General features: G+C 43.4%; 2 protein-coding genes across 2 annotated transcripts; both read right to left on the bottom strand.

Annotated features, from left to right (window-relative positions):
- Positions 1 to 9253: 9253 nt before the first annotated feature.
- LOC308282118 (perforin-1-like) lies at positions 9254 to 15007 on the bottom strand (the record flags this gene model as incomplete). Its single annotated transcript, XM_080722462.1, has 9 exons — positions 9254 to 9469; positions 10554 to 10647; positions 11545 to 12044; positions 12145 to 12225; positions 12373 to 12511; positions 13804 to 13934; positions 14062 to 14107; positions 14338 to 14417; positions 14678 to 15007. The coding sequence occupies 9 exons, from the start codon at positions 15005 to 15007 to the stop codon at positions 9254 to 9256; spliced, it is 1617 nt and encodes a 538-aa protein (XP_080578588.1).
- A 2880-nt stretch (positions 15008 to 17887) lies between these two features.
- LOC308282117 (perforin-1-like) lies at positions 17888 to 25222 on the bottom strand (the record flags this gene model as incomplete). Its single annotated transcript, XM_080722461.1, has 9 exons — positions 17888 to 18106; positions 19059 to 19146; positions 20092 to 20252; positions 20679 to 21014; positions 21673 to 21753; positions 21885 to 22023; positions 22306 to 22442; positions 22842 to 22887; positions 24900 to 25222. The coding sequence occupies 9 exons, from the start codon at positions 25220 to 25222 to the stop codon at positions 17888 to 17890; spliced, it is 1530 nt and encodes a 509-aa protein (XP_080578587.1).
- Between the last annotated feature and the right edge of the window lie 890 nt (positions 25223 to 26112).

Here is a 26112-nt window from a genome sequence, read left to right as displayed (position 1 = left end):
TGGAAGGAAGGAAGGAAGGGGTTATTCACCTTATAACCCCGGCATCCGTATTGAGGGTAAAAGTTTTGCAGAAAAGAGCAGATCTACAAAAGCTCACAAGGTATCGCAACTAATGTAAACGGAAAAGTCACTAGGACAGAGCCCTGAGGGCCTCGGTCAACCAAGTGTAGTGATGCGCGGAAGCGGGGATTGAACCCGGGACTCCCACTCGCCAGTCCAACGCACAACCAGTCGTGCTAATAGGGCAGAGCTCGATTAGCAGGGCTGTTGTCGCTGGTTCATGGCTGGTACTAACTGTCGGGGCTACACAAGTAAAGGGGTTTAAGTGGTTAAAGACAAGTTCACTGATAGAGGCTTCTGTGTCAACCTTGTGTCCACCACATAAACACACTTTGTTTAAAAAAAAAAAAAAAAAAAAAAGATTATTTTGTTTACATCCAGGGGAATCGGGAAATAGTTGGTGACCCATAGGCTAGTGAACAGCTCCATTCAGCGTAAAAAATCGTTAAACGCGTCCTGTGGCAGGCAATGAGTAAAAAGTTACGCTGAAAATGAAGCTTTAGAAAAAAACGAGAACTAAATGAAACTGTATTGACTAAACTGTCTAAAACTAACACAAATCTTAGAGAAATGTCCTTTATGATATTTCAGTGCAGTTTAAGTCATGTTGTAAAACAGCTCTTTTTTTTTTTTTGCACAATTTCTCTGAGCTTTTTGAATCTCGCCCGACTATCCCATATGATATTAGAGTAAGTACTGTACACACTACAAACTAAACATTTTTGTTTAACTAAAACATTTATTAAACTACCAAATCCTCTTTAAAAACAAATTAAAACTAAACTGAATAAATAAAGAGGTTTGAGGAAGAAGAAAGAAAGAAAGTCCCAAACTATAACAACCTTGGAGGAGGAGCAGTGCTAGGAACCTCCTTCCTGTTCTCCTCTCCTCCTTGCTCCTTCTTCACCTCCCTCTTGCTGGTCTTCTCTTCTCTTTCTACTCCTTCATTACCGTCTCCATTCCTATTAGTTGTTTTTTCATCTTTTGTTCCCTATTCACAGTGGTAGACAAAGTGCAATTAACAAAGTACATTTTCTTTTTTAATATCAAAGCATTCAGGTGTTGAAATGTAGAACATGAAAAATAAAAAGAAATGTAGCGGATTCAAAAGTACAATATTTATATTTAAATCTGCCGTGTAATATTTCTTAATTACACACCCCATGAAGCCTTGATTAAGGATATATTTGTTTTTGTCGTATCCCTAAGGCCTAAGCCAATGTGGGACTCTCTGAGTCTCCGCCGGTCATCAAATTATTGGCTGAGGAATGCGATAAAAATCTACATGAATTCAAGTCTTCATTGTGGTGTATAAATGATAGAAAATAAGACATTTCTGGAGAACTGTTCGCCTACATTTTTCATTTCTAATTGTTCCTCCACCTCTAACAGCCGCTTCTCCTCCTCCTCGTCATCTTCATCTTCATCATTGGACTCCATGTAGTTTCCAACAGTGGATTGCATGCCAGGTGTACCGGTCTGATGCAATGAGTCCTCAACAGGTGGCGCAATTCTCAAGGGTTCCTGCCCTTTCACTAGGATCAAGACAATCTGATTAATACACTGGCAATTATACAACATAAAACTTAAAACATTAAGGATGTTATAAGAACAAAGGACAAAGGAAAGCAAGTAATTAAACCCCATCACCATTTTTCACTTCCTGGCCAAGCGCCATCTTCTTCCTCACTGGTGCAACGTCTGGTCCATCTAAAAGGCCTTCACCACTGTCTGAATCTCATTCACACAGAAATCCCATAGTTAAATGTGGAGATTTGAGAACGGAAAAGTCTAGGTAACAATTTCGGATGATTAATTGTTATACAAATAATAGCGATTGATGGTGTTTTGGGCATTGAATACCAAACATCTAAACACAAATTACAAATGGCTGACGTCATAAACAAAAATGTCATAATATAAAAATAAGTAAAATGAAATAGTCCATCTAGAAGATATATAAAAAAATTAAATAGTCCATCAAAATGTTTTGAAAATGTCATCTCAGTAAACTGTAATATCATAGTTATTGCAGTTATTGGGGATGTTCTAACAGTCTGTGGCAGCCAGCATTCTGTTCTACTCTGTCGTTGGCCTGGAGACCGATGGGCTGAAGGTAGTTGCAGAGAGGAGGAGGAGGGACAAACTCGACTCCATCCTGGATAGAGGGTGAGCACGTTTAGCCAGATGGTTACTCTACCTACCAGCTCAGTGGCCTGGTGGTTAGAGTGTCCACCCTGAGACTGGGAGGTCGAGGTTCAATCCCAGGCCGGGTCATACCAAAGAATGGGACCCAGTGCCTCCCTGCTTGGCAATCAGTATCAAGGGTTATATCGGGGTAAGTCCCTGATACATACTAGGGTCACGTCCAGGGGTGTACTTGTACATCAAGCTCTCTCTCTTATAACAAACCTAGCCCAGCCTTACCCTCCCCTGACCCTTCTTTGTATTTACCTACTACTGTATATATTTTTTTGCACTATTTTTTTTAATCTCTTTTTATTTTATCCCGACCATATCTACTGCATAGTACTGTGTTCTATCCGTCTGTCATTCAATCTTATATGACCTACTTCAATGGTTTTGTGTGTAAATAAGCCAAGTGCTTTTCTAGGATCTCTTTTTAGTAGACCTTGTACCAGTGAACTGTACCGTCATGAAACTGTACCTTTTTCTATGCAAACTTATAATAAAGTCTTCAATCAAACAATCAATCAAAACTCTCACGCTACAGAAACAGGAGATAGGCTCCTGGCCTATGGCTCGGCAAGACTTACTTACTCTACTGCCGAAAACTGGAGATTTTACATGCTTGCTATGAAATACCTTCACTACCGTAAACAAGGAAATCATTTTGTTGTTACATTTGGTTCAGTTTATTAATGTATTCATTAATTAGCCATGTAATAACAAGCAGGATAATTGTCAGCATGCTGGTCATTGTTGGAAAAGAACCCCTCGGCGTCGGCCCCAGGCACACATGGCCATAATGAGACAGTATTTATTTAAATGTTTTAATCTTACAGGGTTGGATTTCAGATAAGAGTAATAGATTTTAGGACCAAGTTGTACAAGAGTAAACTGCACGAGCATGTCCGTCCATCTGTCTGTCTCACCATATGCACGCTTTTCCATCCTGGTGCATTTGAGTTCTCCCAGTGGCTTGCTGATCATTCAGACTGGTCCCTGCATGTAGGTTTTAGCCTGAAAGAGAGGGGAGCACACAAAGCTTTTCATTGTTATTATTTTACATAATAAATAATACTATAACAGTGTTGTTCCCTTACTTTGTATCAACAACAAGGGGCTGTAATAGGCCCTTTACACAGACATGTCATAGCAGTAAACATAGTTCATAAAGTTAATAGTGGGTATTGATGATCTAGTTGCCAATGCTTGCTCCTTGGCACATATAATTTAATAAGCTGCAGCTGTCTTTACACCCATCAATATGTATTTTACAAGTAGATAAGACCAGTAAGACTCCCTAATCGGGAGATAAGCGACCGTTGGTCGCTTATCTCCATAAATAGGCCAAAAAGTAGTTTGTGCAAAATCGTCCTGATGGTGGCGCTAGATGGGACAGATGCGTTGTGATTACATGACTACTGGGTGTGTGTGTGTGTGTGTGTGTGTGTGTGTGTGTGTGTGTGTGTGTGTGTGTGTGTGTGTGTGTGTGTGTGTGTGTGTGTGTGTGAGTGAGAGAGAGAGGACAGTGGCAACATTCCTTGCCACTTGGCAGGTCACACATTATGTTTGAGAGAGAGAGAGAGTGTGTGTGTGTGTGTGTGTGTGTGTGTGTGTGTGTGTGTGTGACACAGAGAGAGCAGCCCCGTTGGGGTGGTCATTTGGTCATTTTTGCACATTTGGTAATTTTTTACACCTGGGGGTCCCCCAGGGACCTGGGGGTCCCCGAAACTCCGGGGGTCCTTGGAGGTTGTAGTTTGGCAGGCAAGGAGTGTGTGTGCAAAATCTGGCATGGATCGGGGCAACGGTTGCAGAGATATGAGCAGGGCAAAAGTGTGACGTGTGACGTGTGACAGAGGGAGTGACGGAGGGAGTGACGGAGGGACAGCCGGTGGAGGTTTGGATAGTGTGCAAGTAACTGCGACCTACGGTCGCAATAATTTTGCGAATGTCTGTCTGAGTGAGTGAGTGAGTGAGTGAGTGAGTGAATGAGTGAGTGAGTGAGTGAGTGAGTGAGTGAGTGTCTGTCATAGTGTTTCTCCTCAGTGGCTGGAGCAATTGATCTGGAATCGCATCACCATTAGCATATGAACACACCTGACATAACTGTGAAGCCCGTTTGTCACTTTCACAAATCGTATGCTGTATATTAGCATTTTTATGCTGTATCTATAAAGACCCTGTTACAGATGTTGTCAAAAAATCATGCAGATCGGTACACAGTATCTCTGTAGCCGTTAAATGGAACGGGTATTTCTTACATTGATGCTCCTACATACCAGTAAGACTCCCTAATCGGGAGATAAGCGACCGTTGGTCGCTTATCTCCATAAATAGGCCAAAAAGTAGTTTGTGCAAAATCGTCCTGATGGTGGCGCTAGATGGGACAGATGCGTTGTGATTCCATGACTGTAGAGATACTGTGTACTGGTGTGCATGATTTTAGGGCAAAATCTGTAGGAGCAGGGTGACTGTAGAGATACTGTGTAGTGGTTTGTGTGATTTTAGGGCAAATTCTGTAGGAGCAGTGTCCAAAAATGTGTTTTTTAAAAATCAGCCAGATGGTGGCGCTAGATGGGACAGATGCATTTTGATGACATGACTGTGTAGTTATGAACAATAGCTAATGTATACAATTGAAAGTGAAAGAGATGACCTTTTTAACATTCCAGCATTTACAAAAGCAGTTTCTGTTAGCTAAAGGGTGGGCATCTGTATTTATGGTTGCTAATATGTGGCTATTGTTCTGAGGTTTCAGCAATGATCACCTGACACTCCAGAGTTTCAGCGTGTATAGTTACACTTGTATTAGGCAGGCCTACTTTCAGCAATTTAACTCAAGACAATGAACTCAGTGAAGTTTGTTTTATTGAATGGAGACATGTACAAAAATGGCATGTAAAAAAAAAAAGGAGACTCAATTCTTAATAATGCAACATAGATTTGTTTCTTTAAAAATAGTTGCAAAAAAGAAAACGAAAATGTCTAGCCCAATAAAGAAAATTGAGTCTTCAAATCTTGTGTGTTGTCTTCATTGAGTTTGGGAGAAATGCCAATACTAGCATGCAAGATGCAAGCTCTCCTGCTAAAAGTAGACACACCCACAGGCAGATCTTGATAGTGGACCCAGGTCTGTTTATTTAAGCATGGAGGCTCATCCTTCCTGGACTCCCTGGTGTGAAGGGGTGTGTGTGTGTGTGTGTGTGTGTGTGTGTGTGTGTGTGTGTGTGTGTGTGTGTGTGTGTGTGTGTGTGTGTGTGTGTGTGTGTGAGAGAGAGAGAGAGGACAGTGGCAACATTCCTTGCCACTTGGCAGGTCACACATTATGTTTGAGAGAGAGAGAGAGTGTGTGTGTGTGTGTGTGTGTGTGTGTGTGTGTGTGTGTGTGTGTGTGACACAGAGAGAGCAGCCCCGTTGGGGTGGTCATTTGGTCATTTTTGCACATTTGGTAATTTTTTACACCTGGGGGTCCCCCAGGGACCTGGGGGTCCCCGAAACTCCGGGGGTCCTTGGAGGTTGTAGTTTGGCAGGCAAGGAGTGTGTGTGCAAAATCTGGCATGGATCGGGGCAACGGTTGCAGAGATATGAGCAGGGCAAAAGTGTGACGTGTGACGTGTGACAGAGGGAGTGACGGAGGGAGTGACGGAGGGACAGCCGGTGGAGGTTTGGATAGTGTGCAAGTAACTGCGACCTACGGTCGCAATTAACTTATCCTCTGTGTGTGTGTGTGTGTGTGTGTGTGTGTGTGTGTGTGTGTGTGTGTGTGTCTTATTGATAGTACAGTAGAGTAGACAAAATGTTTTTTTGAAATACTGTTTTATGTTTTGCTGCCCCTGTGGTGTGGGTGTGTTAGTCAGTCACCCATGTGACAGGAATGGCACTTATTGTCACATAAGACCAGAAAAGTGGACCTTCACAGAGACCTACTGTTCCACAATCCACAGGTCATAGACCCTGCAAGCCAAATTACGTCATGACGTCGTCCTCCGGTGACGTTCAGAACTAGGCCACAGCCCATATGGGGATGATCTTGACGTCATTACCAGGACGTCATATGGACTATAGGATTATTGTTATTGTTTGTAATATTTGTTGAAATATGAGCATGTAAGGTTATATTCTGGGACATATCTGACTAGTTATGATATTTATCTGGCCTCGATCGGACCCTCTCTGATTAATCCAGGACGTCCGTTTTCGTGGGCAGGATATATGTTGGTTGAAATCAGGTGATCTTCTAGGCCAGATATGACTAGTCATGGTTTGACTTGATCTGGCCCCAATCGAGATGTCACTGATTGGTCCAGGTCCTGACCCTTCTGGGATGTCCTATGAGTTAATGGGGGAAGGGGATCAACAACACGTGATTCATTGTTTGGTCCGGCGGAAACTCGGATGCGTGTCTCAAATTATATGATTATTATTGTCAGAATCGTGGAAAGTTTCGAATATTTGGTGGTCCAGTTTAATTGTTTTACCATATCGGTGGTTGTTGCAATTACCTGCACTATAATACTTTTGCGCTCCAATGGTGAAAGGAAGCGGTGTTGTTTCACCCGAATAAAAAATAAATAAAAAATGGTGGGCCGTAGGTGTGTCTCAAAGAATTACTTGGACTGTTTTTAATTAGACTATAGGCCTACTTATGTATTCTATTTCCCTTTCAAAGATTATGGTAGCTGTAGGATGTATTTTTGCAAATAAAGTCTATTCCAGGGGTCTTCAACGTTTTCAAGCCAGGGACCCCGCCCTTAGTTGAGAGATGAAGCAGGGACCCCCACAACCTTTTCATGGATTCAATATAGGTTCATTTTTTGACAGCACGATCATCAGTGTATTTTGGATTCATGTCAATTTGTTTTTTCAGATATTTAACCACTTGAACCATTAATACTTGTAGATCTGCTTTTTTGGGCTAATGTTCTCAGAATATGGACGCTAGGGTTCAAGTGGTTAATTATTAATATATAAAAAAGGAGAACAAAATATTCCATAACTCAAAGATTTGGAGGGCTCCCTGTAGTACATACTGTTGAAGACCCTTGGTCTATTCTATTCGAACACTGCAGAGCTCATCCAACACCCTGATGCTAGACATAGGTCAGAGATTCAGGAGTCATTGGTGATGGCTAAACAAACCTCGCGTCACCAGGCTTTCTCTAGGTCTCTCAACCTGCTCTCAAACTTCCTATCGCCAAAATACAAGTCTGGGTTTCCGAGGCTACTCTCAAACCATTGCGTTTGTCATTCATTGACCCAAAGATTGTGATGATTGTGTCATTTGAGTGCAGGTGTGTGAGTGATGGAGACATGGTGCGTCAGGAGGATTGGTGTACCAGTTCTGAATCTGAAGCAGTCCCATCATCATGGTCTGGTTGTTATTTTTAAAAGCAGTAAAAGAAAGCAAAGGGGTTTTACAATTCACATCCCAGGAACTCAACATGAAGCAAATAAATGCGAACATTTCCCAATTACCCGAGAGGCAAAAACAACGAATGGGTTCCCAGTTCCCACACATTGCCCTTTAGCCTAGGCCTATATGGCTCAATAATCAGCGATTTAGCTCAACATTGCATTAGCAATTGACAGCTGTCAAATGTTAGAAAACAAACATATGAAAACCTAAGTACAAAACACTTACTTACAGACCTATAAAGGCTGAATACTTAGCATTTCCTGAACCAACGGACCTTACCACGGCACTTTTTAGCTGCAGAGCTGGCACACCAGCTGAAACCAATTGATAGGCTACTAATTGGCATCTAACGCGAAGACTGAACGATGTAATACATAATAACGTCCAGTAGATGGCGTAGATTTGTTGATTGCTGTTGGGTGTCCTTTGGGGCTATGAATCATAGCCACAAAGCCAAAGGTCACCAGTCGCACCCATCCATAAAACACATCAAATACATTATTACACCCAAAATCCACTGCATTCACACAGGATTAGCGTTTCTATATCCAGTGATTTGCATTTAACTGTCCTTGAGTGTCCCCAAACCAATGGACTTTGTTGCTATAAAATGATTTTTCTTTCCCTTTCTTTTTTTTCTACGCATCAATACCTCCACGGGTCGTACTTGTCTTCCTCCTCGGGTCCACCTTACCGATCATCACCACGAAAGTGTGGGGTGGCTCAAAGTAGCTGACCGAGTACAGCATCTTGCAATGGGCCTGGTGTACAAGATACACTACACCTCCAAGATACCCTGACAAACTACTTCCTAAAGGTCAAGGATGTTCACCATCACAATTAATATTATCATCATCATCATTCCCAACAGGTATCAGCCTAGTATACTGTATTTAAATAAAGTACCATGGGCTAAAATGTAATAACATAGCATTTATTAATTTGTCAGTAAGGTTCTGTCATAATTTATTCAGGTTAAGAAGGCAGCAGTAGTAAACAGCAAAACACATAAAAAAAACATGAAGTACAGTACATCTCTCTCTTTCTTGTTTGCTGGTGGAGATAATGAGCCAATATAGATTAGAATAGATAGATACCTTTATTATCCCAAGAGGGAAAATCAGTCGCATAGAGGCAGCAAAGCATGCAGTTTAAGGTTACAAGGTTACAGAGAAGTATGAAAATAAAATAAAGAAACAAGTACTCTTGTGTATACAGTGAAAAAAGCAAGGCACAAAAAAGAAGAATATATACATAAAGTGTCGAAAAGCAGTCGACGCTCATAAGCACAACGTAAATAGCAAAACTTAAAGCACTACTAATCAATGCAGTGCCAAACAAAAAGTGTCAGAACAGTAACTGTTAGTCAGTGCTACACAAGTATCTCACCGCCATGTCAAACACAAGCAAAATACTCAATATTACCAACCCAACCCAAAAGTGCAGAGCCAAACTAAAAATGTGCACATGCTAGATTAAAAGTTAGCATAATTCATTAGTTAAATCAACAGTAGGAGTATAATATAACATGAAGAGGAAACCCACAATCCATGTTACCCAGTAGACTAACGTGCTGCCGTGTTGCACAAGTCATTCTGGAGATGGTTTGTACTGGTCACACCTCTTCCCTGTCAGATGGTTGTCACAGGTGAGCTTGATGATGAACTCCAGCCCTCCATACGTTGTAGAGCACTTATGTATGTGGGTTCCCTCTCTCAGGTTCTTCACGCACGATCCCAGGAGGTCGTCGCGGAACACGTCCTCGTCCCACACCTCCACTCTCAGGCCGCTCAAGCGCGTGTCCACCTTGAAAACAATCAGTTGAATGTTGATTTTACCAAATAAATGTGTACATATACAGTATGTAATAGTCTGAATACAAGAACGCTCGCCCTGGGTCAAATTGTGCGACTTCGGAACGGTTGCCAACCAGATATTCCTAAACCTAACCTCAGTAAAACGATATGCCTAAACCTAAACGTATTCCTAAACCTAACCTCAGTAAACCGATATGCCTAAACCTAAACGTATTCCTAAACCTAACCTCAGTAAAACTATGTCTCAATCTGGCTAGCCATCGTCAAAGAAAAGGCAAAACAGCACCCTCTCTGCAGCATTAGAGAAGTCTGTTCTTGAGAGATTAATTATGCCTAAACCAGGGGTCTTCAACGTTTTCAGGCCAAGGACCCCTTAGTTGAGAGAGAGATGAAGCAGGGACCCCCACAACCTTATCATAGATTCCATATAGTTTCATTTTTTGACAGCACAATCATCAGTATATTTTTGAATTCATGTCAATTTGTGTTTTCAGATATTTAACCACTTGAACCGTCAATAGTTAATAAACTTGACCTTTCACTCTGTACTTAGTCTGCTCTTTTTTCCCTCTACACCAAACCTCTTTTCCGAAAATAGCCGATCTACAAGCTCACAATGCCTCGCAGCGCGAGGCGGTGTGAGAAAAAAACGTAACGTTTCTATCACACCCCTGTAGGACCCCCTGTAGTAACTCTGAGGATCCCCTAGGGGTCCCGGACCCCCTGTTGAAGACCCCCGCCTAAACGTACCCTCAGTAAAACAATGCCTTTGCCTAAACTTGTGTTCCTATGCCTTAACCTAAACCTATTCCTGAACTTAACCTCAGTAAAACTATGCCTATGCCTAAACTTGTGCTCCTATGCCTTAACCCAGTCTTTGCAGCGTCGCAGGTTCGAGTCCCGATCCTGACGACCTTTGTTGAGTGTGTGTCCCCCTCCCCATCTATCTCCCCGTTTCCTGTCAGCCTACTGTACACCTATCAATAAAAAATGCAGAAAAAGTCCCCAAAAAATGTAAAAAAATATATATAAAAAAAAGAAAAGAACATGCCATAGAGCCATCATCCATTTACCTTGCCCAGGTTAAAGTGAGCATCCCAGTGGGGATTGTTCGACCGAACCACCGGAGTCATGCGGTACATATAGCTGTACCATAGCTTAACATACCTGAAAAAAAGAAAACAGAAAAGGAAATGCTGTCAGAAACTAGTGAGACAAGGCACGTGCACACACAGACACATTTAAGAAAATAGAATTGTTTTTAATTGAAAACTTTTAACTATATATATATATATATAATAAAAAAAAAAAAGAAAAAAAAAAATATATATATATGTCATAGTCTAATAGAGAACCAGCACGTTCAAGACGCGGAGCGTTCGCCGTGCGGTGCCGGGGCGGCGCCGGGGCACCCACAGCAACGTGTTCCAGGCGGAGCCTGGCGGAGCCCCAGACACGAAGCCCAACCGAGTTACGAAGCCCCCCTGTATCCACGAAGCCCCAAGCGGCGCGAAGGCCAGCGGTCCTTGGTCCTGCTCTTCGCCCGAGTGGCCGCGAAGAGCGGGCCAGGGCCGCGCGGCCGGCGGAGCGCCGCGCGAGTTACGAAGCCGTGGTGGACGCAATCGTTATATTAATATTTGCCCAGGCCGTAAGGCCTGGGCAAGCGCACGATAATGGCTAAGCTAGGCTAGGCTAGGCTAGGCTAGGCTAGGCTAGGCTAGGCTAGGCTACGTAAACAACGTCGCAAATATAGTCGCAAACGAGTGACGTCAGCGCCTTCACTAGTAAATGCATAGAGTATGAGTGAATGGCTGTCGTACGCCACCTGGTGGTGATTAGTGTGTGGTGAACTACAAAACGAGCGCTCTTACAATGAACGTCCTGGGTTACCCAAACATCCTGTAACATATATATATATATAAGAAAGAGGCAAAAAATGTACATGCACTTGAAACATCTTTCAAGTGCATGTCTGTCCATGTTCCATGCAGGCATCCATTCTTGCATCCATTACATGCATCCATTAACATCCTCTTCTCACTCATGCTCTCGGCTGGTACTCACGCGTCGGTCCGAGACCACCAGTCTCCGTTCAGGTTGTAGGCTCTGACGATGGTCACCTCCAGTGTCCCCCGCCAGGCCTTCAGAGGACAACAGTTAGAGGCCAGGTTGGGGTCCTTGTTGTCGCAGGACGGCGGCGAGCTGTACACAGGCCTGATGCCGCTCTCCTTCAGATACTGCTGGACGGTGGTCTTCAGCCCTGCCCGCCGCAGCGGTTCCCCTGCCAGCAGGTGCATGGGCTTCAGGGAGTACTTGATGACGTCGGGGTGGTCCTTGAGAGTCGTCAGCCACCTGTGGTAGCCCGCAGAGTCGTTTTGCGTGAGGGACAGCTGACCCGTCCAGTCGTGGCCCCCCGTCAGCTCCGTGAAGTTCTGGTAGTAGCCGCCGCTGTAGTGCGTGGAGACGCCCTGGTTGTTGAAGATCTTGGAACAGCTGCTCTTACTTTTGGGATCCGTGGACTTTCCAAAGCCGTCGGCGAGGCCCTGCCCCAAGCAGGACTCCACCTGGAGGAGATATAGAGACATTGTTATGTTTTTTTAGTTTTTATGTGTTTTTGTGTGTGTGTGTAGACTACTAGAGGCATGTGAGGTACTCTAGGTATACCTGGGAACTGGAGAATCCATTGAGGGTAGACAAGCAGGTACGTATGGCACTAACTCTCCTGTAGCGTCCCCCAAGGTAAACCTGAATTGAAGACACTATATTATGCCAAAAGCGTCCACATTTCTAATTTTGTGTGTGTGTGTGTGAGTGAGTGAGTGAGTGAGTGAGTGAGTGAGTGAGTGAGTGAGTGAGTGAGTGAGACAGAGAGACAGACAGACATGTGTTAACCTCGCGGATGTAGTGAGTCCCATATTTATCTATGAGACGTCTGTACTGGGCCTTGCTTGAAGAGTTGAACACGCTGGGAAGCTCAGACAGAGCCTTCTGAAACTCAGCACTGAGCAGTGGGTTGTTTGACACACGGTAACTAGACAGAACAAAACCACAAGGACGTCAGGACTTGTATGACTCAAATTACTCAAAACTAGACACATGAGCTTGATACAGTATCCAGATAATGACTAGGGTTGGGATGCTTTAGGATTTTAACAAATCGTATGATAATAAGGGGAGGGTATGTTTTAATTTAAAACAGTAAAGTTTGATTGGGCCTTTTGAAACAAAAAGCTTTCAGATTACAGGAAGAAACAAAAATACACAGGGAAGACATATTTGCATATTTAACCACACCAGGTGTAGAGTACTCCATAGACACATACAGAACAGAAAAGTACAAAAACCACCCCTTTCACGATTCCTTTCATTCAGCCCTCCAAATGGACCCTTTACAAGTCTGTAACTCTGAGAGCATACAAATGGAACCAAAACTATCAGAGTTATGGTGGTCCTTGAAATTAAAAAGTTTGAGAACCACCGGTATTGTAATTATAGCAGACGTGAAGTCCACATACTGTACCAGCTTTGAGTGTGATGAAACCGCTTTCCAAATGTGATGGAATCCGGGTTGGGTCCTATAATAATGACCGGCTGGATGTGGCTGAATGTATCCTTAGTGCACTCTCTCTGTGAGCAACAACGACTGTACTATAGTAGGTGAAATAGGACTGTATTGTACAGTATGTACTATAGTAGGTGAAATAGGACTGTACTGTACAGTATGTACTATAGTAGGTGAAATAGGACTGTACTGTACAGTATGTACTATAGTAGGTGAAATAGGCGTGGAAAAGTGCTTCTGGAAGGCATCTGTGTCACTTTCGAATTGAACCACTTCAACCGTTATTTTATGCTTTATGCTACTTTTGGCAAATCTTTTTTAAAGCGAACATTTGTAACTCAAATTTTTGCAAAAATAACGACTACAGTATAATTCTACCACTTTCCTTTCAACAACAAAGAGAAGAAAAATTAGTAAATAGTAAAAATAGTAAAAAGATTCACGGGCACTGGGGCCTTTTGCCCCCAAAAGTTCTCCTCTGCCTACAAAATGATGTCAGACTTAACAGCCCCATAAAATAATGGTTAAAGCGGTTCAAGTCACAGATGCTTTCCAGGTCTAAATGGTTTAATATAGTCAGAACCTGCTTTGTTGCCATTCATTCATGCGCTGTCCCTTTGAGACGAATTTCACCACCACAATATATCAGGACGTGTATGACGGCTGGCCGAGTTTCTACCACAGTTCAAACACTGATTTAGGCATGTTGTGTAGCCAATGTTGAATCAATGACAATAAAGCTATCAATAAACAGCTCTGACCTGTACTTGATGCAGCAGAGCCTGTGAATGCTGAAGGTGAATCGATCCTCTCTGCTCCTCTCCAGGGCAAAATGAGCCACTTTTGAACGTGACCCACCCACCTCCAAGTCTGAATCCAAGTCGAGGTCCAGCTGGCAAAATAAGTAACTATGAACACAATGTGTCACAATAATAATATCATGGGACGATATAAAGAATAGGGTGATACTGTAGGTAAGGACATGTGGAGGCACATTGGGGACATGTACTGTAGTTTACCTTCCAGTCGTCACTTTCATGACCGGTGTAAGCTTGAACCACCGAGCTGTGGAGACAACAGCAGAAAAGAAAGGAGGTGGAGAAAAATGACTGCTGGAATTCTTTCATTCAAAACTTCCTTTGCATGGTAAATTCACTTCAGGCGATTTGACATGATGATACAGCATAACGCAGTACTGTATACAACAGCACAGTAACATGCCTACAGTACAATAAAACAATCAGAGGTACTGAGGTAGGTTACTGTAAATGGTTGGATGATAATTATAAACTTACCTGACTGAGTTGTGGCTACTGCCGTGGAGATTGAAAGGACAGTGTTTAAAGGAACGCCACTCTACTATTGACAATGGCACCTAGGAGAAGAGAAACATTTATGTAGCATATCATCTGTCGGGTGGAGACCTCTTATGTCCAAAACTGTTACTTTTCAAGTTTCAAATTCAAAAATAGCAGATCTACAAGCTCAATATGAGATTGCAGATCTGCTACTTTTGCTACACAAAAAGTTAGAATATAGAGATAAAAGTTTTCTGCCCAACATCGACAATCCAAAAACACTGATCATGGATTTACCGCACACCTGTGGTTATGTATAAACAAGATATACAATCACCTTCTGCAGTTTGCCACCTTGCAGGGGATTGCAGTAGAGAGTACAGGTGGCATTCGGGTTGAGGTACGACTTTACGTCGATCACGTAGGCTCCCTTACGTCGCAGGGTGGTCACATCGAAGCCCTGCCCGGCCAGACGGTAGCCCGGCACAAAGGGGGCAGACATACACTCACCATGTCTCGATTGTCTCCCCTGCTGGGGACAAGTCTTAGACTGGTAGTCTAGTAAACCGATTCCTCCCATCTTCTGTTCAGAATGGCTGCAGACGTGAGACAGGAGGGCTAGGAGGAGATTCAGGTGGAGGAGGGTGGAGGTTACGGTAGAGGTCATGATGACTGGAGCTGCAAAGAGATTTTAACCAGAGTTGAATTGTTTTGGAATAGTGATACTTATATTTCCAGTGTCTAGAGTAAATTAATATACTAGTAAGACGCCACAGGGCGACAAGCGATGTCGCGCCATGTCTTGGCCATCTGGCCAGTGATGTATATCGAACCAGTTACCCATATATGGAGACCTCTGGTACCCATATATTGAGATATGCTGTGAGAGCCCAAACATATAAATGAATATATAATAGGCTATTCAATTCAAACATTGTCATCAGTGTTGCCAACCTAGAGGATTTGTCGCTATATTTAGCTACTTTCCAGACCCCCCTAGAGACTTAATTTGTGAAAAGCTTCTAGAGACAAATCTGGCTACTTTTTCTGCTGATTTGGCGACACATATTATTTACAGGAGCCAGAGATAAAACCCTATTTTTCCTTCCTTTTCCCTCTCTCTGCCTCCATTTGCTGCTTGCCTGCTCCTCAGTGACACACAAACGTGCACGCTGCATCTCTTTCTCTCTACTGGTACTGCAGGCGTGCAAAAAAGATACATAAACTCGAATTATTACCCTAGAAACGCGCACGCGCATCTGTTCACGTGCACGCGCTTTTGTGTGCACGTGCGCGCAGCGCGCGTGCACCCCTCCCCTAGCGACTTCTAGCTACTTCTGGGAGAGCCACTAGCTACATCCGTTACTGGGGAGTTGGCAACACTGATTGTCATACATAGGCCTATTCCTTTTCAGTGTGGGATGTACAGTAAAGCAATGTTTTCCCATCTTACTACAACAGGAGTGTAACGTTATACTCCTGTTGTAGTAAGATGGGAAAACATTGCTTTACATTAATCTTAACTTTAATCTCAACATTTCTAGACTGGAGTACAATATTGTACATGCAATACTGAGAGAAAACAAAGGCTATATAGAAAGCAGAAGAGTAAAACCATGCACAAACACTACACAGAGTCCAAAGTAAGTCAATTAACATAGTTTAGAGTCAGACATACTGTGGCAGGTCTTTGTACATAAAAGTATTTTTTGCTCACCTGCTGATGGCGGGACTCGTGCCAACGTTGAGAGAAAGAGCTAAGAAGAAATACCTCTATGTATATTTATTTGACAGATGACGATAAGGTAATGAAACAAAAAGTGCTGAAAATAAACAGGAAAATAATGAAATGAAATAAGAATAGATTAAAGTATAGTTAAAAGGAAATGGAAATGGCTGGAGGCAACAGGAGTCTGACACTGATCCGAAAGGTTGGCAGAGCTTAAATACAGGATCCCACAAGGATGCGACTGGCATTCTTCAGCCGTGTCTGACTGTCAAAATGCACCGTTTCCAACACTCAGCGGCTTAGAATGGAAGGCCTGGTGCTACACACTCCCGAGGACATAGTCACCGCCATGGCCAGAACACTGACTGACGCCTGATATGAGACACATTCTCGTCCTGTTGTCTGGGCATGCCGCTTGCTCAGAGTCATAGCTACTTAACCTTGCTATCTGGGCCTGCTGCTTGCTTACAGGGGGATGGCTGTTCATTAAAGCAGGGGTCTTCAACGTTGTTCTCCCCATGGACCCCTTTGCTGAGAGGGAGATGAACAGGGACCTCAGGTTGCCTTTGGCAACTGAGAAAAATTCTGCCCGACAGTGACGATATGTGGCTGACTTTGACTCCAGCCTTCAACCTCCCAACAGCGTTCATATACAGTATGAACAAAACTGAAAATGGATACAAATGTGTCCTTCCTGACCGATTGTTTGGGAAGCACCAAAGAGGCAGGTACCTCCTTACACACATTGTGGAGGAATTTCCCTTTGGTTATTTCCTTTCTGGAAATGAGGCTATCAGAGAATTGGGTGAAATGGCTTGGGGAAAAGAATGCTCAACATAATCTACCCAATTCTGTCTGCTGGGGAGATGGATCAGTGTTACCACCAGGAGAATCTGAAGCAGAATATGATTTATTAATCAGGCTTCATCACCACAGCTGTATAGGACTTGACCAGGATTTAATGACTGGGTTAAGCTGATGCTGTGCACAGGAATGCTATGCACACCAAAGGTCCTTGTAGTGGTGCCGGCCCCACAGCGAAAGGAATCCAAATGACTAGTCTTCAGGAGACATAAAGGTGGCCGCCATTGACTGTAAAAAAAAAAAAAAAGAAAAAAAATGGACAAAGTGACGCCATTGGTTCCTACAGACAGCCTCTTTTTCAGAAATTGCAAGTCCGCCATCTTTCTATACCGGTCCAGAAATGCAACTGGAAATGAATCAAATGAAATTGGTTGGAGGGCAGGTCTTCACTCTGTATAATCACTACAAAGCCTAGAAACAACAATATATATACTTAAAACTAGCGATAGAAAACAAATTGTTCATGAAAAGGTTTACAAAGGTAATAAAATCAAGTGTAAAGTTCGCCAAATCCTCATAGACTTACATTGAGCTAAAGGTTTCTTGACACCAGCAGAAGGTGAAATAGAGGGTATGCATAAAGTGAATGGCAAATCGAGTGGCAAAGTGAGTTTAACGTTGTTTAATGCTATCAGATAGGACTTTTCTGTTTGGATGCATCATGGGCTGTCAAGGCCAGAAAGTAGTTTTTTTTGCCACTCAGTAGGCGTTCCCGCATCACTTCCGGGTATGATGATGATATCACGTGCATCTGCTGGTCCATTAATAGGAACAGCATCTCGAGAACCTCAACAGTGGCTTAAACTTGCCCTTTGGGGCAAAACAAAAGAATAAGAATGAGACAATATTTAAAAGTTTATTTATTCATTTATTGGCTTTTTTTTTAAAACAGATAAGATAGAGGAAACCAAGGGCAGGGAGGTGTGTGTGTGTGGAGGTGTGTGCGTGTATCAGTCATTCTGGAGATGGTTTGTACTGGTCACACCTGCTCCCTGTCAGATGGTTGTCACAGGTGAGCTTGATGATGAACTCCAGCCCTCCTGACGTTGTAGAACACGTATGTATGTGGGTTCCCTGTCTCAGGTTTTTCACACACGATCCCAGGAGGTCGTCTTGGTACATGTCATCGTCCCACACCTCAACCTTCACCCCACTGAGTGTGTTGGTGTCCACCTTGAAAACAATCAGTTGAAACAGTTGAATTAAGTTCATAGATTGTCTCTGCAGTCAAACATGCCGTGACCATCATCTAGCCGCTTTCCACGCTTGCCACAGCGTGTGTGTTTAACCTAAATAATCGTATTAAAAGCTTGTGCCACATACACAATTATCCACAGTTGATTCATAAAGATGTATTTTCCAGATGTATATGATATACAGTAATACTTTATTGTCAGTTTGCACTGAAATGTGTCTAGCAACACATCAGCCAAGTATGCAAAACATATATACACACACATTTGACATATCACAAGGATACAAGGATATACATACAAGAGCAATGTCCACGACCTAGCCTATCCCTGGCTAAACTCCTGATTAAGAATTAAAGTCGACTGATGGACAGAGGACCTTTTTAGTCTGACCTTATTGTATGCTAGAACACTGCATCTCCTTCCTGAAGGCAACAATCTATATTCTCTATACAACACATGGTTATTGGTTATTGTTAGAGGTAATATTCCTTGCTGACCTTAGAATGCTGTTATCATACGTAGAATTTTATAGCCTCTGGAGTGGTTGTCCAACTATCTTTGATCAAATGTTCAGTTGTTGCAGCAGTTGTGACTTTAGGGCTGCAGACAAGCATCCATACCAGGTGGTACTACAGTACTGTAGAACACTCATGATAACAGAAGTGAAAAACATAAGAAGAATCTGTCTACTAGCAATAAATGATCTTAAACGGCGAAGGAAGTAGATTCTTTGCTTTCTTTTCTTACACACTGATTCAATCTGATCTTTCCATGACAAAAGATGGTCTATTACTTCTCCTAGTCCTAGGTATGTATACGAACATACCTGGTTGCTCTGTTCACCATGAATAGTAATGGGAGATCTGTCTGTGTAGATTCAGTGCCAGGACACATTTTGAAATTCTCAGTACAGATATGCATTTATTTACCTCGCCCAGGTAATAGCGAGCGTCCCACCGGGGATGGTCAGACAAAATCGTCCTGCGGTAGATGGAGCCGTACCATAGCTTAACATACCTGGAAACACATGGAATGTGAAAGCATCACCAAGTATGCAAAATGCAAATCCATCCATCCATCCATCCATCCATCCATCCATCCATCCATCCATCCATCCATCCATCCATCCATCCTTCCTTCCTTCCTTCCTTCCTTCCTTCCTTCCTTCCTTCCTTCCTTCCTTCCTTCCTTCCTTCCTTCCTTCCTTCCTCCTTTGCACCTCCATCTTTATTTGTTGTCATCTTGTCACTGTTCTAACTGCCGTTGCTGCCTTTGGCAACTGAATTAGCAGATCTACAAGCTCACAATGCCACGCAAAAGCAAGACTATTTTATTTTTTTTGCCTATTTCTTATATTTGGGCAATGTTAGTATACTAGAACTGTCGCGGCGGCTGCGCCGCCGCCCCATTCCTAGGACTTCGCGCCCTCCGGGCGCTCAGGCAGGACTGCTCTATATTTGATCATTGATGCTTGTCTTGTAGCGGGGACTCTGCTGCCGTGCTCTGCACTCACTTGTGGAGGCAGCAGCAGCAGCTGCACGTGCAAACACAGTGGTGTCAAATTTCTCTCTCTCTCGCTTGCCCGCCCCCCCTCCCCTGTTGCCTCCTCTCTCTCGTGCTTAGCGAATGAGCGGACGGCATAGGGTTATGGGCGGTATTCCTTACCGTCCTGACGACTACCTATACGACTACCTATGCGACTACCTATGAGTTGGAGTGGATGTAAAGGGGGCGTGGATGGGCTTGGAAGTGGGATGCGGCAATAAGCCCATTGTAAATATAAGATAATGCTTGCTTTTATAGTATAGTTTGTTGATTACCTTTGATGCAGCAATGGTCATTTTCTATCTTCTTTTAGGTATTAAAGATTGTCACTTCACTGTCATCTGGCACTGGGGACCCGACCCACAGGTTGAGAATCACTGTTCTAACTCACGCTCTCCGCTCTCGGCTGGTACTCACGCGTCAGTCGGAGACCACATGTCTCCGTACAGCCTCCAGGCTCTGACGATGGTCACCTCCAGTGTCCCCCGCCAGGCCTTCAGAGGACAACAGTTAGAGGCCAGGTTGGAGTACCGGTCGTCGCAGGACGGCAGGCTGGACGACTGGGAGAGGCCTCTCTCCTCCAGGTAGGGATGGAACGATATGAAAATGTCATGTTACGATTGTTGCGATTTATGATATTATCGCGATAATCTAAATATTCCCATATAGGCAACATCCATTATCCTGGGGCAGAACATTTGCCAAAAAAAATTGCAGATCTACAAGCTCACAATGCATCGCAACACAACACGTTGTGAGCTTGTAGATCAGCTATTTTTGGGCAAAGAGATTTGGTAGAGAGTGAAATTATTTTTATTTCCAGGTACGTTTTACCAATTATAGAGGGTTTAAGTGGTACTGGATACGCAGCTCGGCAAATAATAAGATGAATTGATCCCAGTGCATGACGGAGGATAATTTCACGATGAATTTGAATCTCCACGATACGATTATTGTGAGGTTTTTGTATCACGATAAAACAATGATTATCGTCCCTTCCCTACCTCCAGGTACTGCTCGATGGCGGCCTTCAGTGCAACGTGCTGATGCGTGTCTCGCGTTAGAAGGTGCATGGGCTTCAGGGAGTACCTGACGACGTCGGGGTGGTCCTTGAGGGTCGCCCGCCACCTGTTGTAGCCCGTGGAGTCGTTCCGCGTGAGGGACAGCTGCCCCGTCCAGCCGCGGCCCCCCGTCAGCTCCGTGAAGTGTTGGTGGAGGCTGCCGCTGTGGTATGCCGCGATGTGCTGGTTGTTGAGGATCTTGGAACAGGTGGCCTCAATGCTGGGAAATGAGCACATTCCAAAGCCCACGTTGAGACCCAGCTTCAAGCAGGACTCCACCTGGACATACAGAAACAATGTTATGCTTATTATGCGTGCGTGCGTGCGTGAAGTAATGTAGGTGAGGTAATGTAAGGATCGTCGTGCGTAGATTGACTACTACAACTGGACAGGACGTGAATATTAATATCAATAATCAATACAAATATTAATTATGAATATTAACATTACATGCTGTTATCTAACCTGATTCTATCACATTGCATAATGCTCACGTCACTGTAAAAATGTGAGTTACAGAATTACAATAAATGTCCATTACTGTGCATACATACTGTAAAATATGAATATTCGTGAAAAATGACAAATTACCTGATTAATAATTCTCATTTATATAAAAAAGGCATATAATAATTCATAGAAACAACCATAAATGGAGGAAAGGATAAAAGGTCAAAATTAGATTCAAAACCCATCAGCATGTGCGTTTATGCAGTGAAAAAGACAGATCTACATAGCAGAACTGGTCAGATGGCTGAAGTGGGAAAATCCTAATAAAAGGGGAGAAAATAAATAAAATCAAACAGAATCATTAAACATAATTCTTCCCTACCCTTCACCACACAATGGTTCCCACGTGACACTGCTCCTGTCCAGTTGTCGTAGTCAATCTACGCACAACAATCCTTACAGTAATGTAGAGGTAGGCCTACTGTACCTGGGATATGGCAAATCCACCCAGGGTGGACAAGCAAGTTCGTATGGCACTAACTCTCCTGTACTGTCCCCCAAGGTAAACCTGAATTGAAGTATAAAGCAAATGACACTATTATGCCAAAAGCATTTCTAATTTCAGATGTGTGTGTGTGTGTGTGTGTGTGTGTGTGTGTGTGTGTGTGTGTGTGTGTATGAGAGAGAGAGAGAGAGCACCTGTCGGATGTAGTGTGTCCCATATGTATCTATGAAACGTCTGTACTGGGCCTTGCTTGAAGAGTTGAACACCCTGGGAAGCTCTGACAGATCCCTCTGAAAGTCAGAGCTGATGGCTGCTCTGTTTGACACACGGTAACTAGACAGAACAGAACAGAAGAAAGGACTTCAGTGACTTGGCGTGGACTCACTCATGTCTTGAAACTACTGTAGATCGATGTCAGGGGTATTCTATAAAAGTATCTAAATGGTGGAGAAATGTTTGTTTTTATACAGCGTCAGAAGCTGCTTTGTTGACAATCGTTTGTATTAAATGTGAGACCTGTTTCAACCACACAACTACATTTATACTGTATATGGGTGTATATCATGGCCAAGGATCTACGAAAGTTCAACATAGATTTATAACAACAACTCTAACCTGTACTGGCTGCAGCTGAGCCTGTGAATGCTGAAGGTGACTCGGTCCTCTCTGCTCCTGTCCACAGCGAATTCTGCCGCTTTTGAACGGGATCCTCCCAACTCCAGCTTCGAAACCGTCGTCCAGTCTAGGCCCCGCTGGCAAAATTATGATATATGATAACTATATCTGCACTCTGTCGAGGTGCCAACTTGCGTCTTGTGTGCCAGCAGAGCATGCCGCCATGAGGTGCGCTCACCACTAGTATCACCAGTGGCGATGCCAGTGACATCACCAGGAAGGCTGGTCCCTCAATGATGATGTTGCCAGAAATGTTGGTCCCTGATTGGGCTACAGGCTTAAACACACCTACAGTACATACACACATACCTACATACGCAGCCAAACGCAGTACTTGCATGCTCTGCTGGCGCAATTAATAATTATAAAGAAATATACAGTATAATAGGCCTACCCTAATAATATAATGGGATACTATTAAGGATAGGGTAGCTATAGGAGAGGACATTTGGAGCTATATTGAGAGGTGTTCCTACCTTCCAGTCATCACTCTCTTGACTGGTGTAAGCTTGAACCACAGAGCTGGGGAGAAAATTGAAGAAAAGGGATAAACAAATAACCCACTGGAATAAATGCAGGCTGAATAGTTTGAGAATCACTGATATAGATGACACCTTGAAGACAACAGAATGCAGTACAGAAGGGGTCTTCAACGTTTTCAGGCCAAGGACCCCTTAGTTGAGAGAGAGATGAAGCAGGGACCCCCACAACCTTTTCAGAGATTCCCATATAGTTTCATTGTTTGACAGCACAATCATCAGCGTATTTTGGATTCATGTCAATTTATTTTTCAGATATTTAACCACTTGAACCACCTTAATAAACTTGACCTTTCACTCTGTACTTAGTCTGCTCTTTTTCCCCTTCTACACCAAACCTCTTTGCCAAAAATAGCAGATCTACAAGCTCACAACGCCGCGTTGTGAGCTTGTAGATCTGCTATTTTTGGCTAAAGTTCTCAGAATATGGACGCTAGGATTCAAGTGGTTCAAGAGGACCCCAGGAAGACTATAGAGGCTCATTCGTGAGTCTAAACAAACAAACAAGTGGTTAATATAAAAAAAAGGAGAAAAAAAGTTTCTATCACACAAAGATTTGGAGGACCGCCTGTAGTAACTCTAAGGACCCCCTGTTGAAGACCCTTGCAGTACAGTAACAGTGAGTGATTTGATAACCAGAGATATGAGGTTCTACAAGGATGGATGATATTTATACTGTATCTTACCTGACTGAGGTGTGGCTACTGCTGTGGAGAGTACATCGGCTCCGGGGACGCCAGTCTACTATGGACAATGGCACTTAAGACAAGACAACCCTTTACGTTGCAGTGTTGATTTTGACAGCTAATTTGTATGTAGTATTAACCCATTTAGAACGGGTACACATTTTGTGTATCATTATTTTATGCTTTAACTATTGAAAAATAGCAGATATACAAGCTCCAGCTTGTAGATCTGTGGTCATGTATGCAGTACTTCAAGGAGGATACGTATCCAAATACGTCCTCGGGTGTAGACACTAGACACTCAGTGAACTCAGTGAACAGTCTATAGAGAAACAGTACTCTCACAATATGAATTTTCTTTAGATTTTGACAAACGGAGACCTTTCGGCTGCTCAGCTTTTGCACTTTTACGGACCGTTTCTATAGACTGTTCACTGAGAGTCTACACTCTATATATCTATACTAGTAAGACACCTCAGGGTGACATGCGACCTCGCCCTAAAGGGCGAGGTCGCGCCAATTCTTGACTATCTGGCCAACCACAGTGTTTCTCTGACGATTCTAGTTGTTATCATTCTGGGGGGAGTTTGTTCATGTTTTTGTGAGGGTATCAACCCTAGGAGAAACGGGGAAACATGCAAACTCCACACAGAAAGGCCCTATCGCCAACCCCATCGAGGGTGTGAGCGATGGGGCCTAAACATGGAAATGTGGAGAACACTATATATGGAGATAGTCCAGTCCATCATGTCATAATGGGACTACCGTCATAGACAGTAGCCATTGTTAGGCCGGAGTCAATGGCTGTCTATGACGGTAGTTCCATATGACATATTGGACTAGAATATCTCCATATATAGTGTTATCCACATCTCCATGTTAGGACTCATATATGGGCATAAAAAGTATGTCATGTGACATCACTTCCTGTACAGACAGTCAGCCATTGACTCCGGATTAACAATGGCTACTGTCTATGACGGTAGTCCCATATGACATATTGGACTAGACTATCTCCATATATAGTGTTATCCACATCTCCATGTTTAGACAGCCAATGACTCCGGCCTAACAATGGCTACTTTCTATGACGGTAGTCCCATATGACATGATGGACTGGACTATCTCCATATATAGTGTTATCCACATTTCGTGTAGCCGCCCTGTACAGGAAGTGATGTCACAACTCGCTGACATCACACTGACATCACAGAGGATACAGAAGGACGGTCACAAGGATACGGAAGGAAGGAAGGAAGGAAGGAAGGACAGACACTCAAGCGACACGATTCTTCAGAGTATATGCGACCTTCGGTCGCAATAAGATAGGATCACCTTCTGCAGTTTGCCACCTTGCAAGGGATTGCAGTAGAGACTACAGTTGCCGTCCGCGTTGAGGTACGTCCTCACGTCGATCACATAGGCACCCTTTCGTCGCAGGGTGGTCACATCAAAGCCCTCCCCGGCCAGGTTGTAGCCCGGCACAAAGGGGGCAGACATACACTGACGGCGCCCTCCCTGGGGGCTACAAGACTGAGGGGCTTTTTGAGAGGAGCAGCAGATGTGGAGGAGGAGGAGGAGGAGGAGACCCAGGTGGTGGAGGGTAGTGGTGGTGGAGAAGGTGGAGGACATGACTGGGTTGCAAAAGGAAGAATTCTTAGCAGATAAGAGACTTGAAATAGTTATACATTTCCAGCATCCATAAATATATTGTTGCTATATCGGGCAGAAACCGGCCATCTCCATCCATATTCTAACTTTTTGTGTTTCTTTTGAAAATGAATGCCCAACTTGATCGAACAACAGTGTCAAACTAAATAATTCAAAGTAGCAGATCTACAAGCTCGAAACGTGGCGCGAAGTGACACATTGTGAGCTTGTAGATCTGCTATTTTACTATTTTTGCATATGAATCCTGAAAAGTAAGTTTGACATAATTATGAAGATTCCACCTGAGAGACGACATATTATACATTAGTACTGTATACTATGCCCTTAACAGTCATAACAATAATACAGATTACACAAGTTGCAACTGCAGCTTGGGTTGGCATGGTTGCAGCTCGGGTTGGCAGAAGTAGAAGTCAAATATATGTAGAAGTCAAAGCTCATGCAAGTTCACAACGGCATTAGAGATAAGAGTCCAAAACAAAGCACCCACATCCCAACAAAAATCTTTCAGGTGCTGAACAATAATACGTACATAGGAGGAAAGGAGGGTAAGTCTGCACACTGAAGTAGCTCCCAGTAGATTTTCTGTTATTAATTTAGAAGGTAGGCATGTTGTTTACAACAGGAAGAGGAACATCACAATCAGTCGCAGCTGTAGTGATTGACCAAAGTCACACCCACCAGATCTACAGGCCCAGGCTGAGTCAAAGAAGGTCTCAGCAAGAACAGTCAGCCCACACCACGGTCCATGCGCCATGACACTTTGGGTGGCCAAACGTGCAACGGAAGCTTGATGAATAACATTGGCGTCTATGAGCTTCAGCTGGGACAGCTCATGAACAAAAAAATAT

This window comes from Nannobrachium achirus (genome assembly GCF_963921795.1).
Source record: "Nannobrachium achirus genome assembly, chromosome: 3".
Taxonomy (NCBI): domain Eukaryota; kingdom Metazoa; phylum Chordata; class Actinopteri; order Myctophiformes; family Myctophidae; genus Nannobrachium; species Nannobrachium achirus.
Note: the sequence above shows the minus strand (reverse complement) of the source record. Positions and strands in the feature narration are given on the sequence as shown.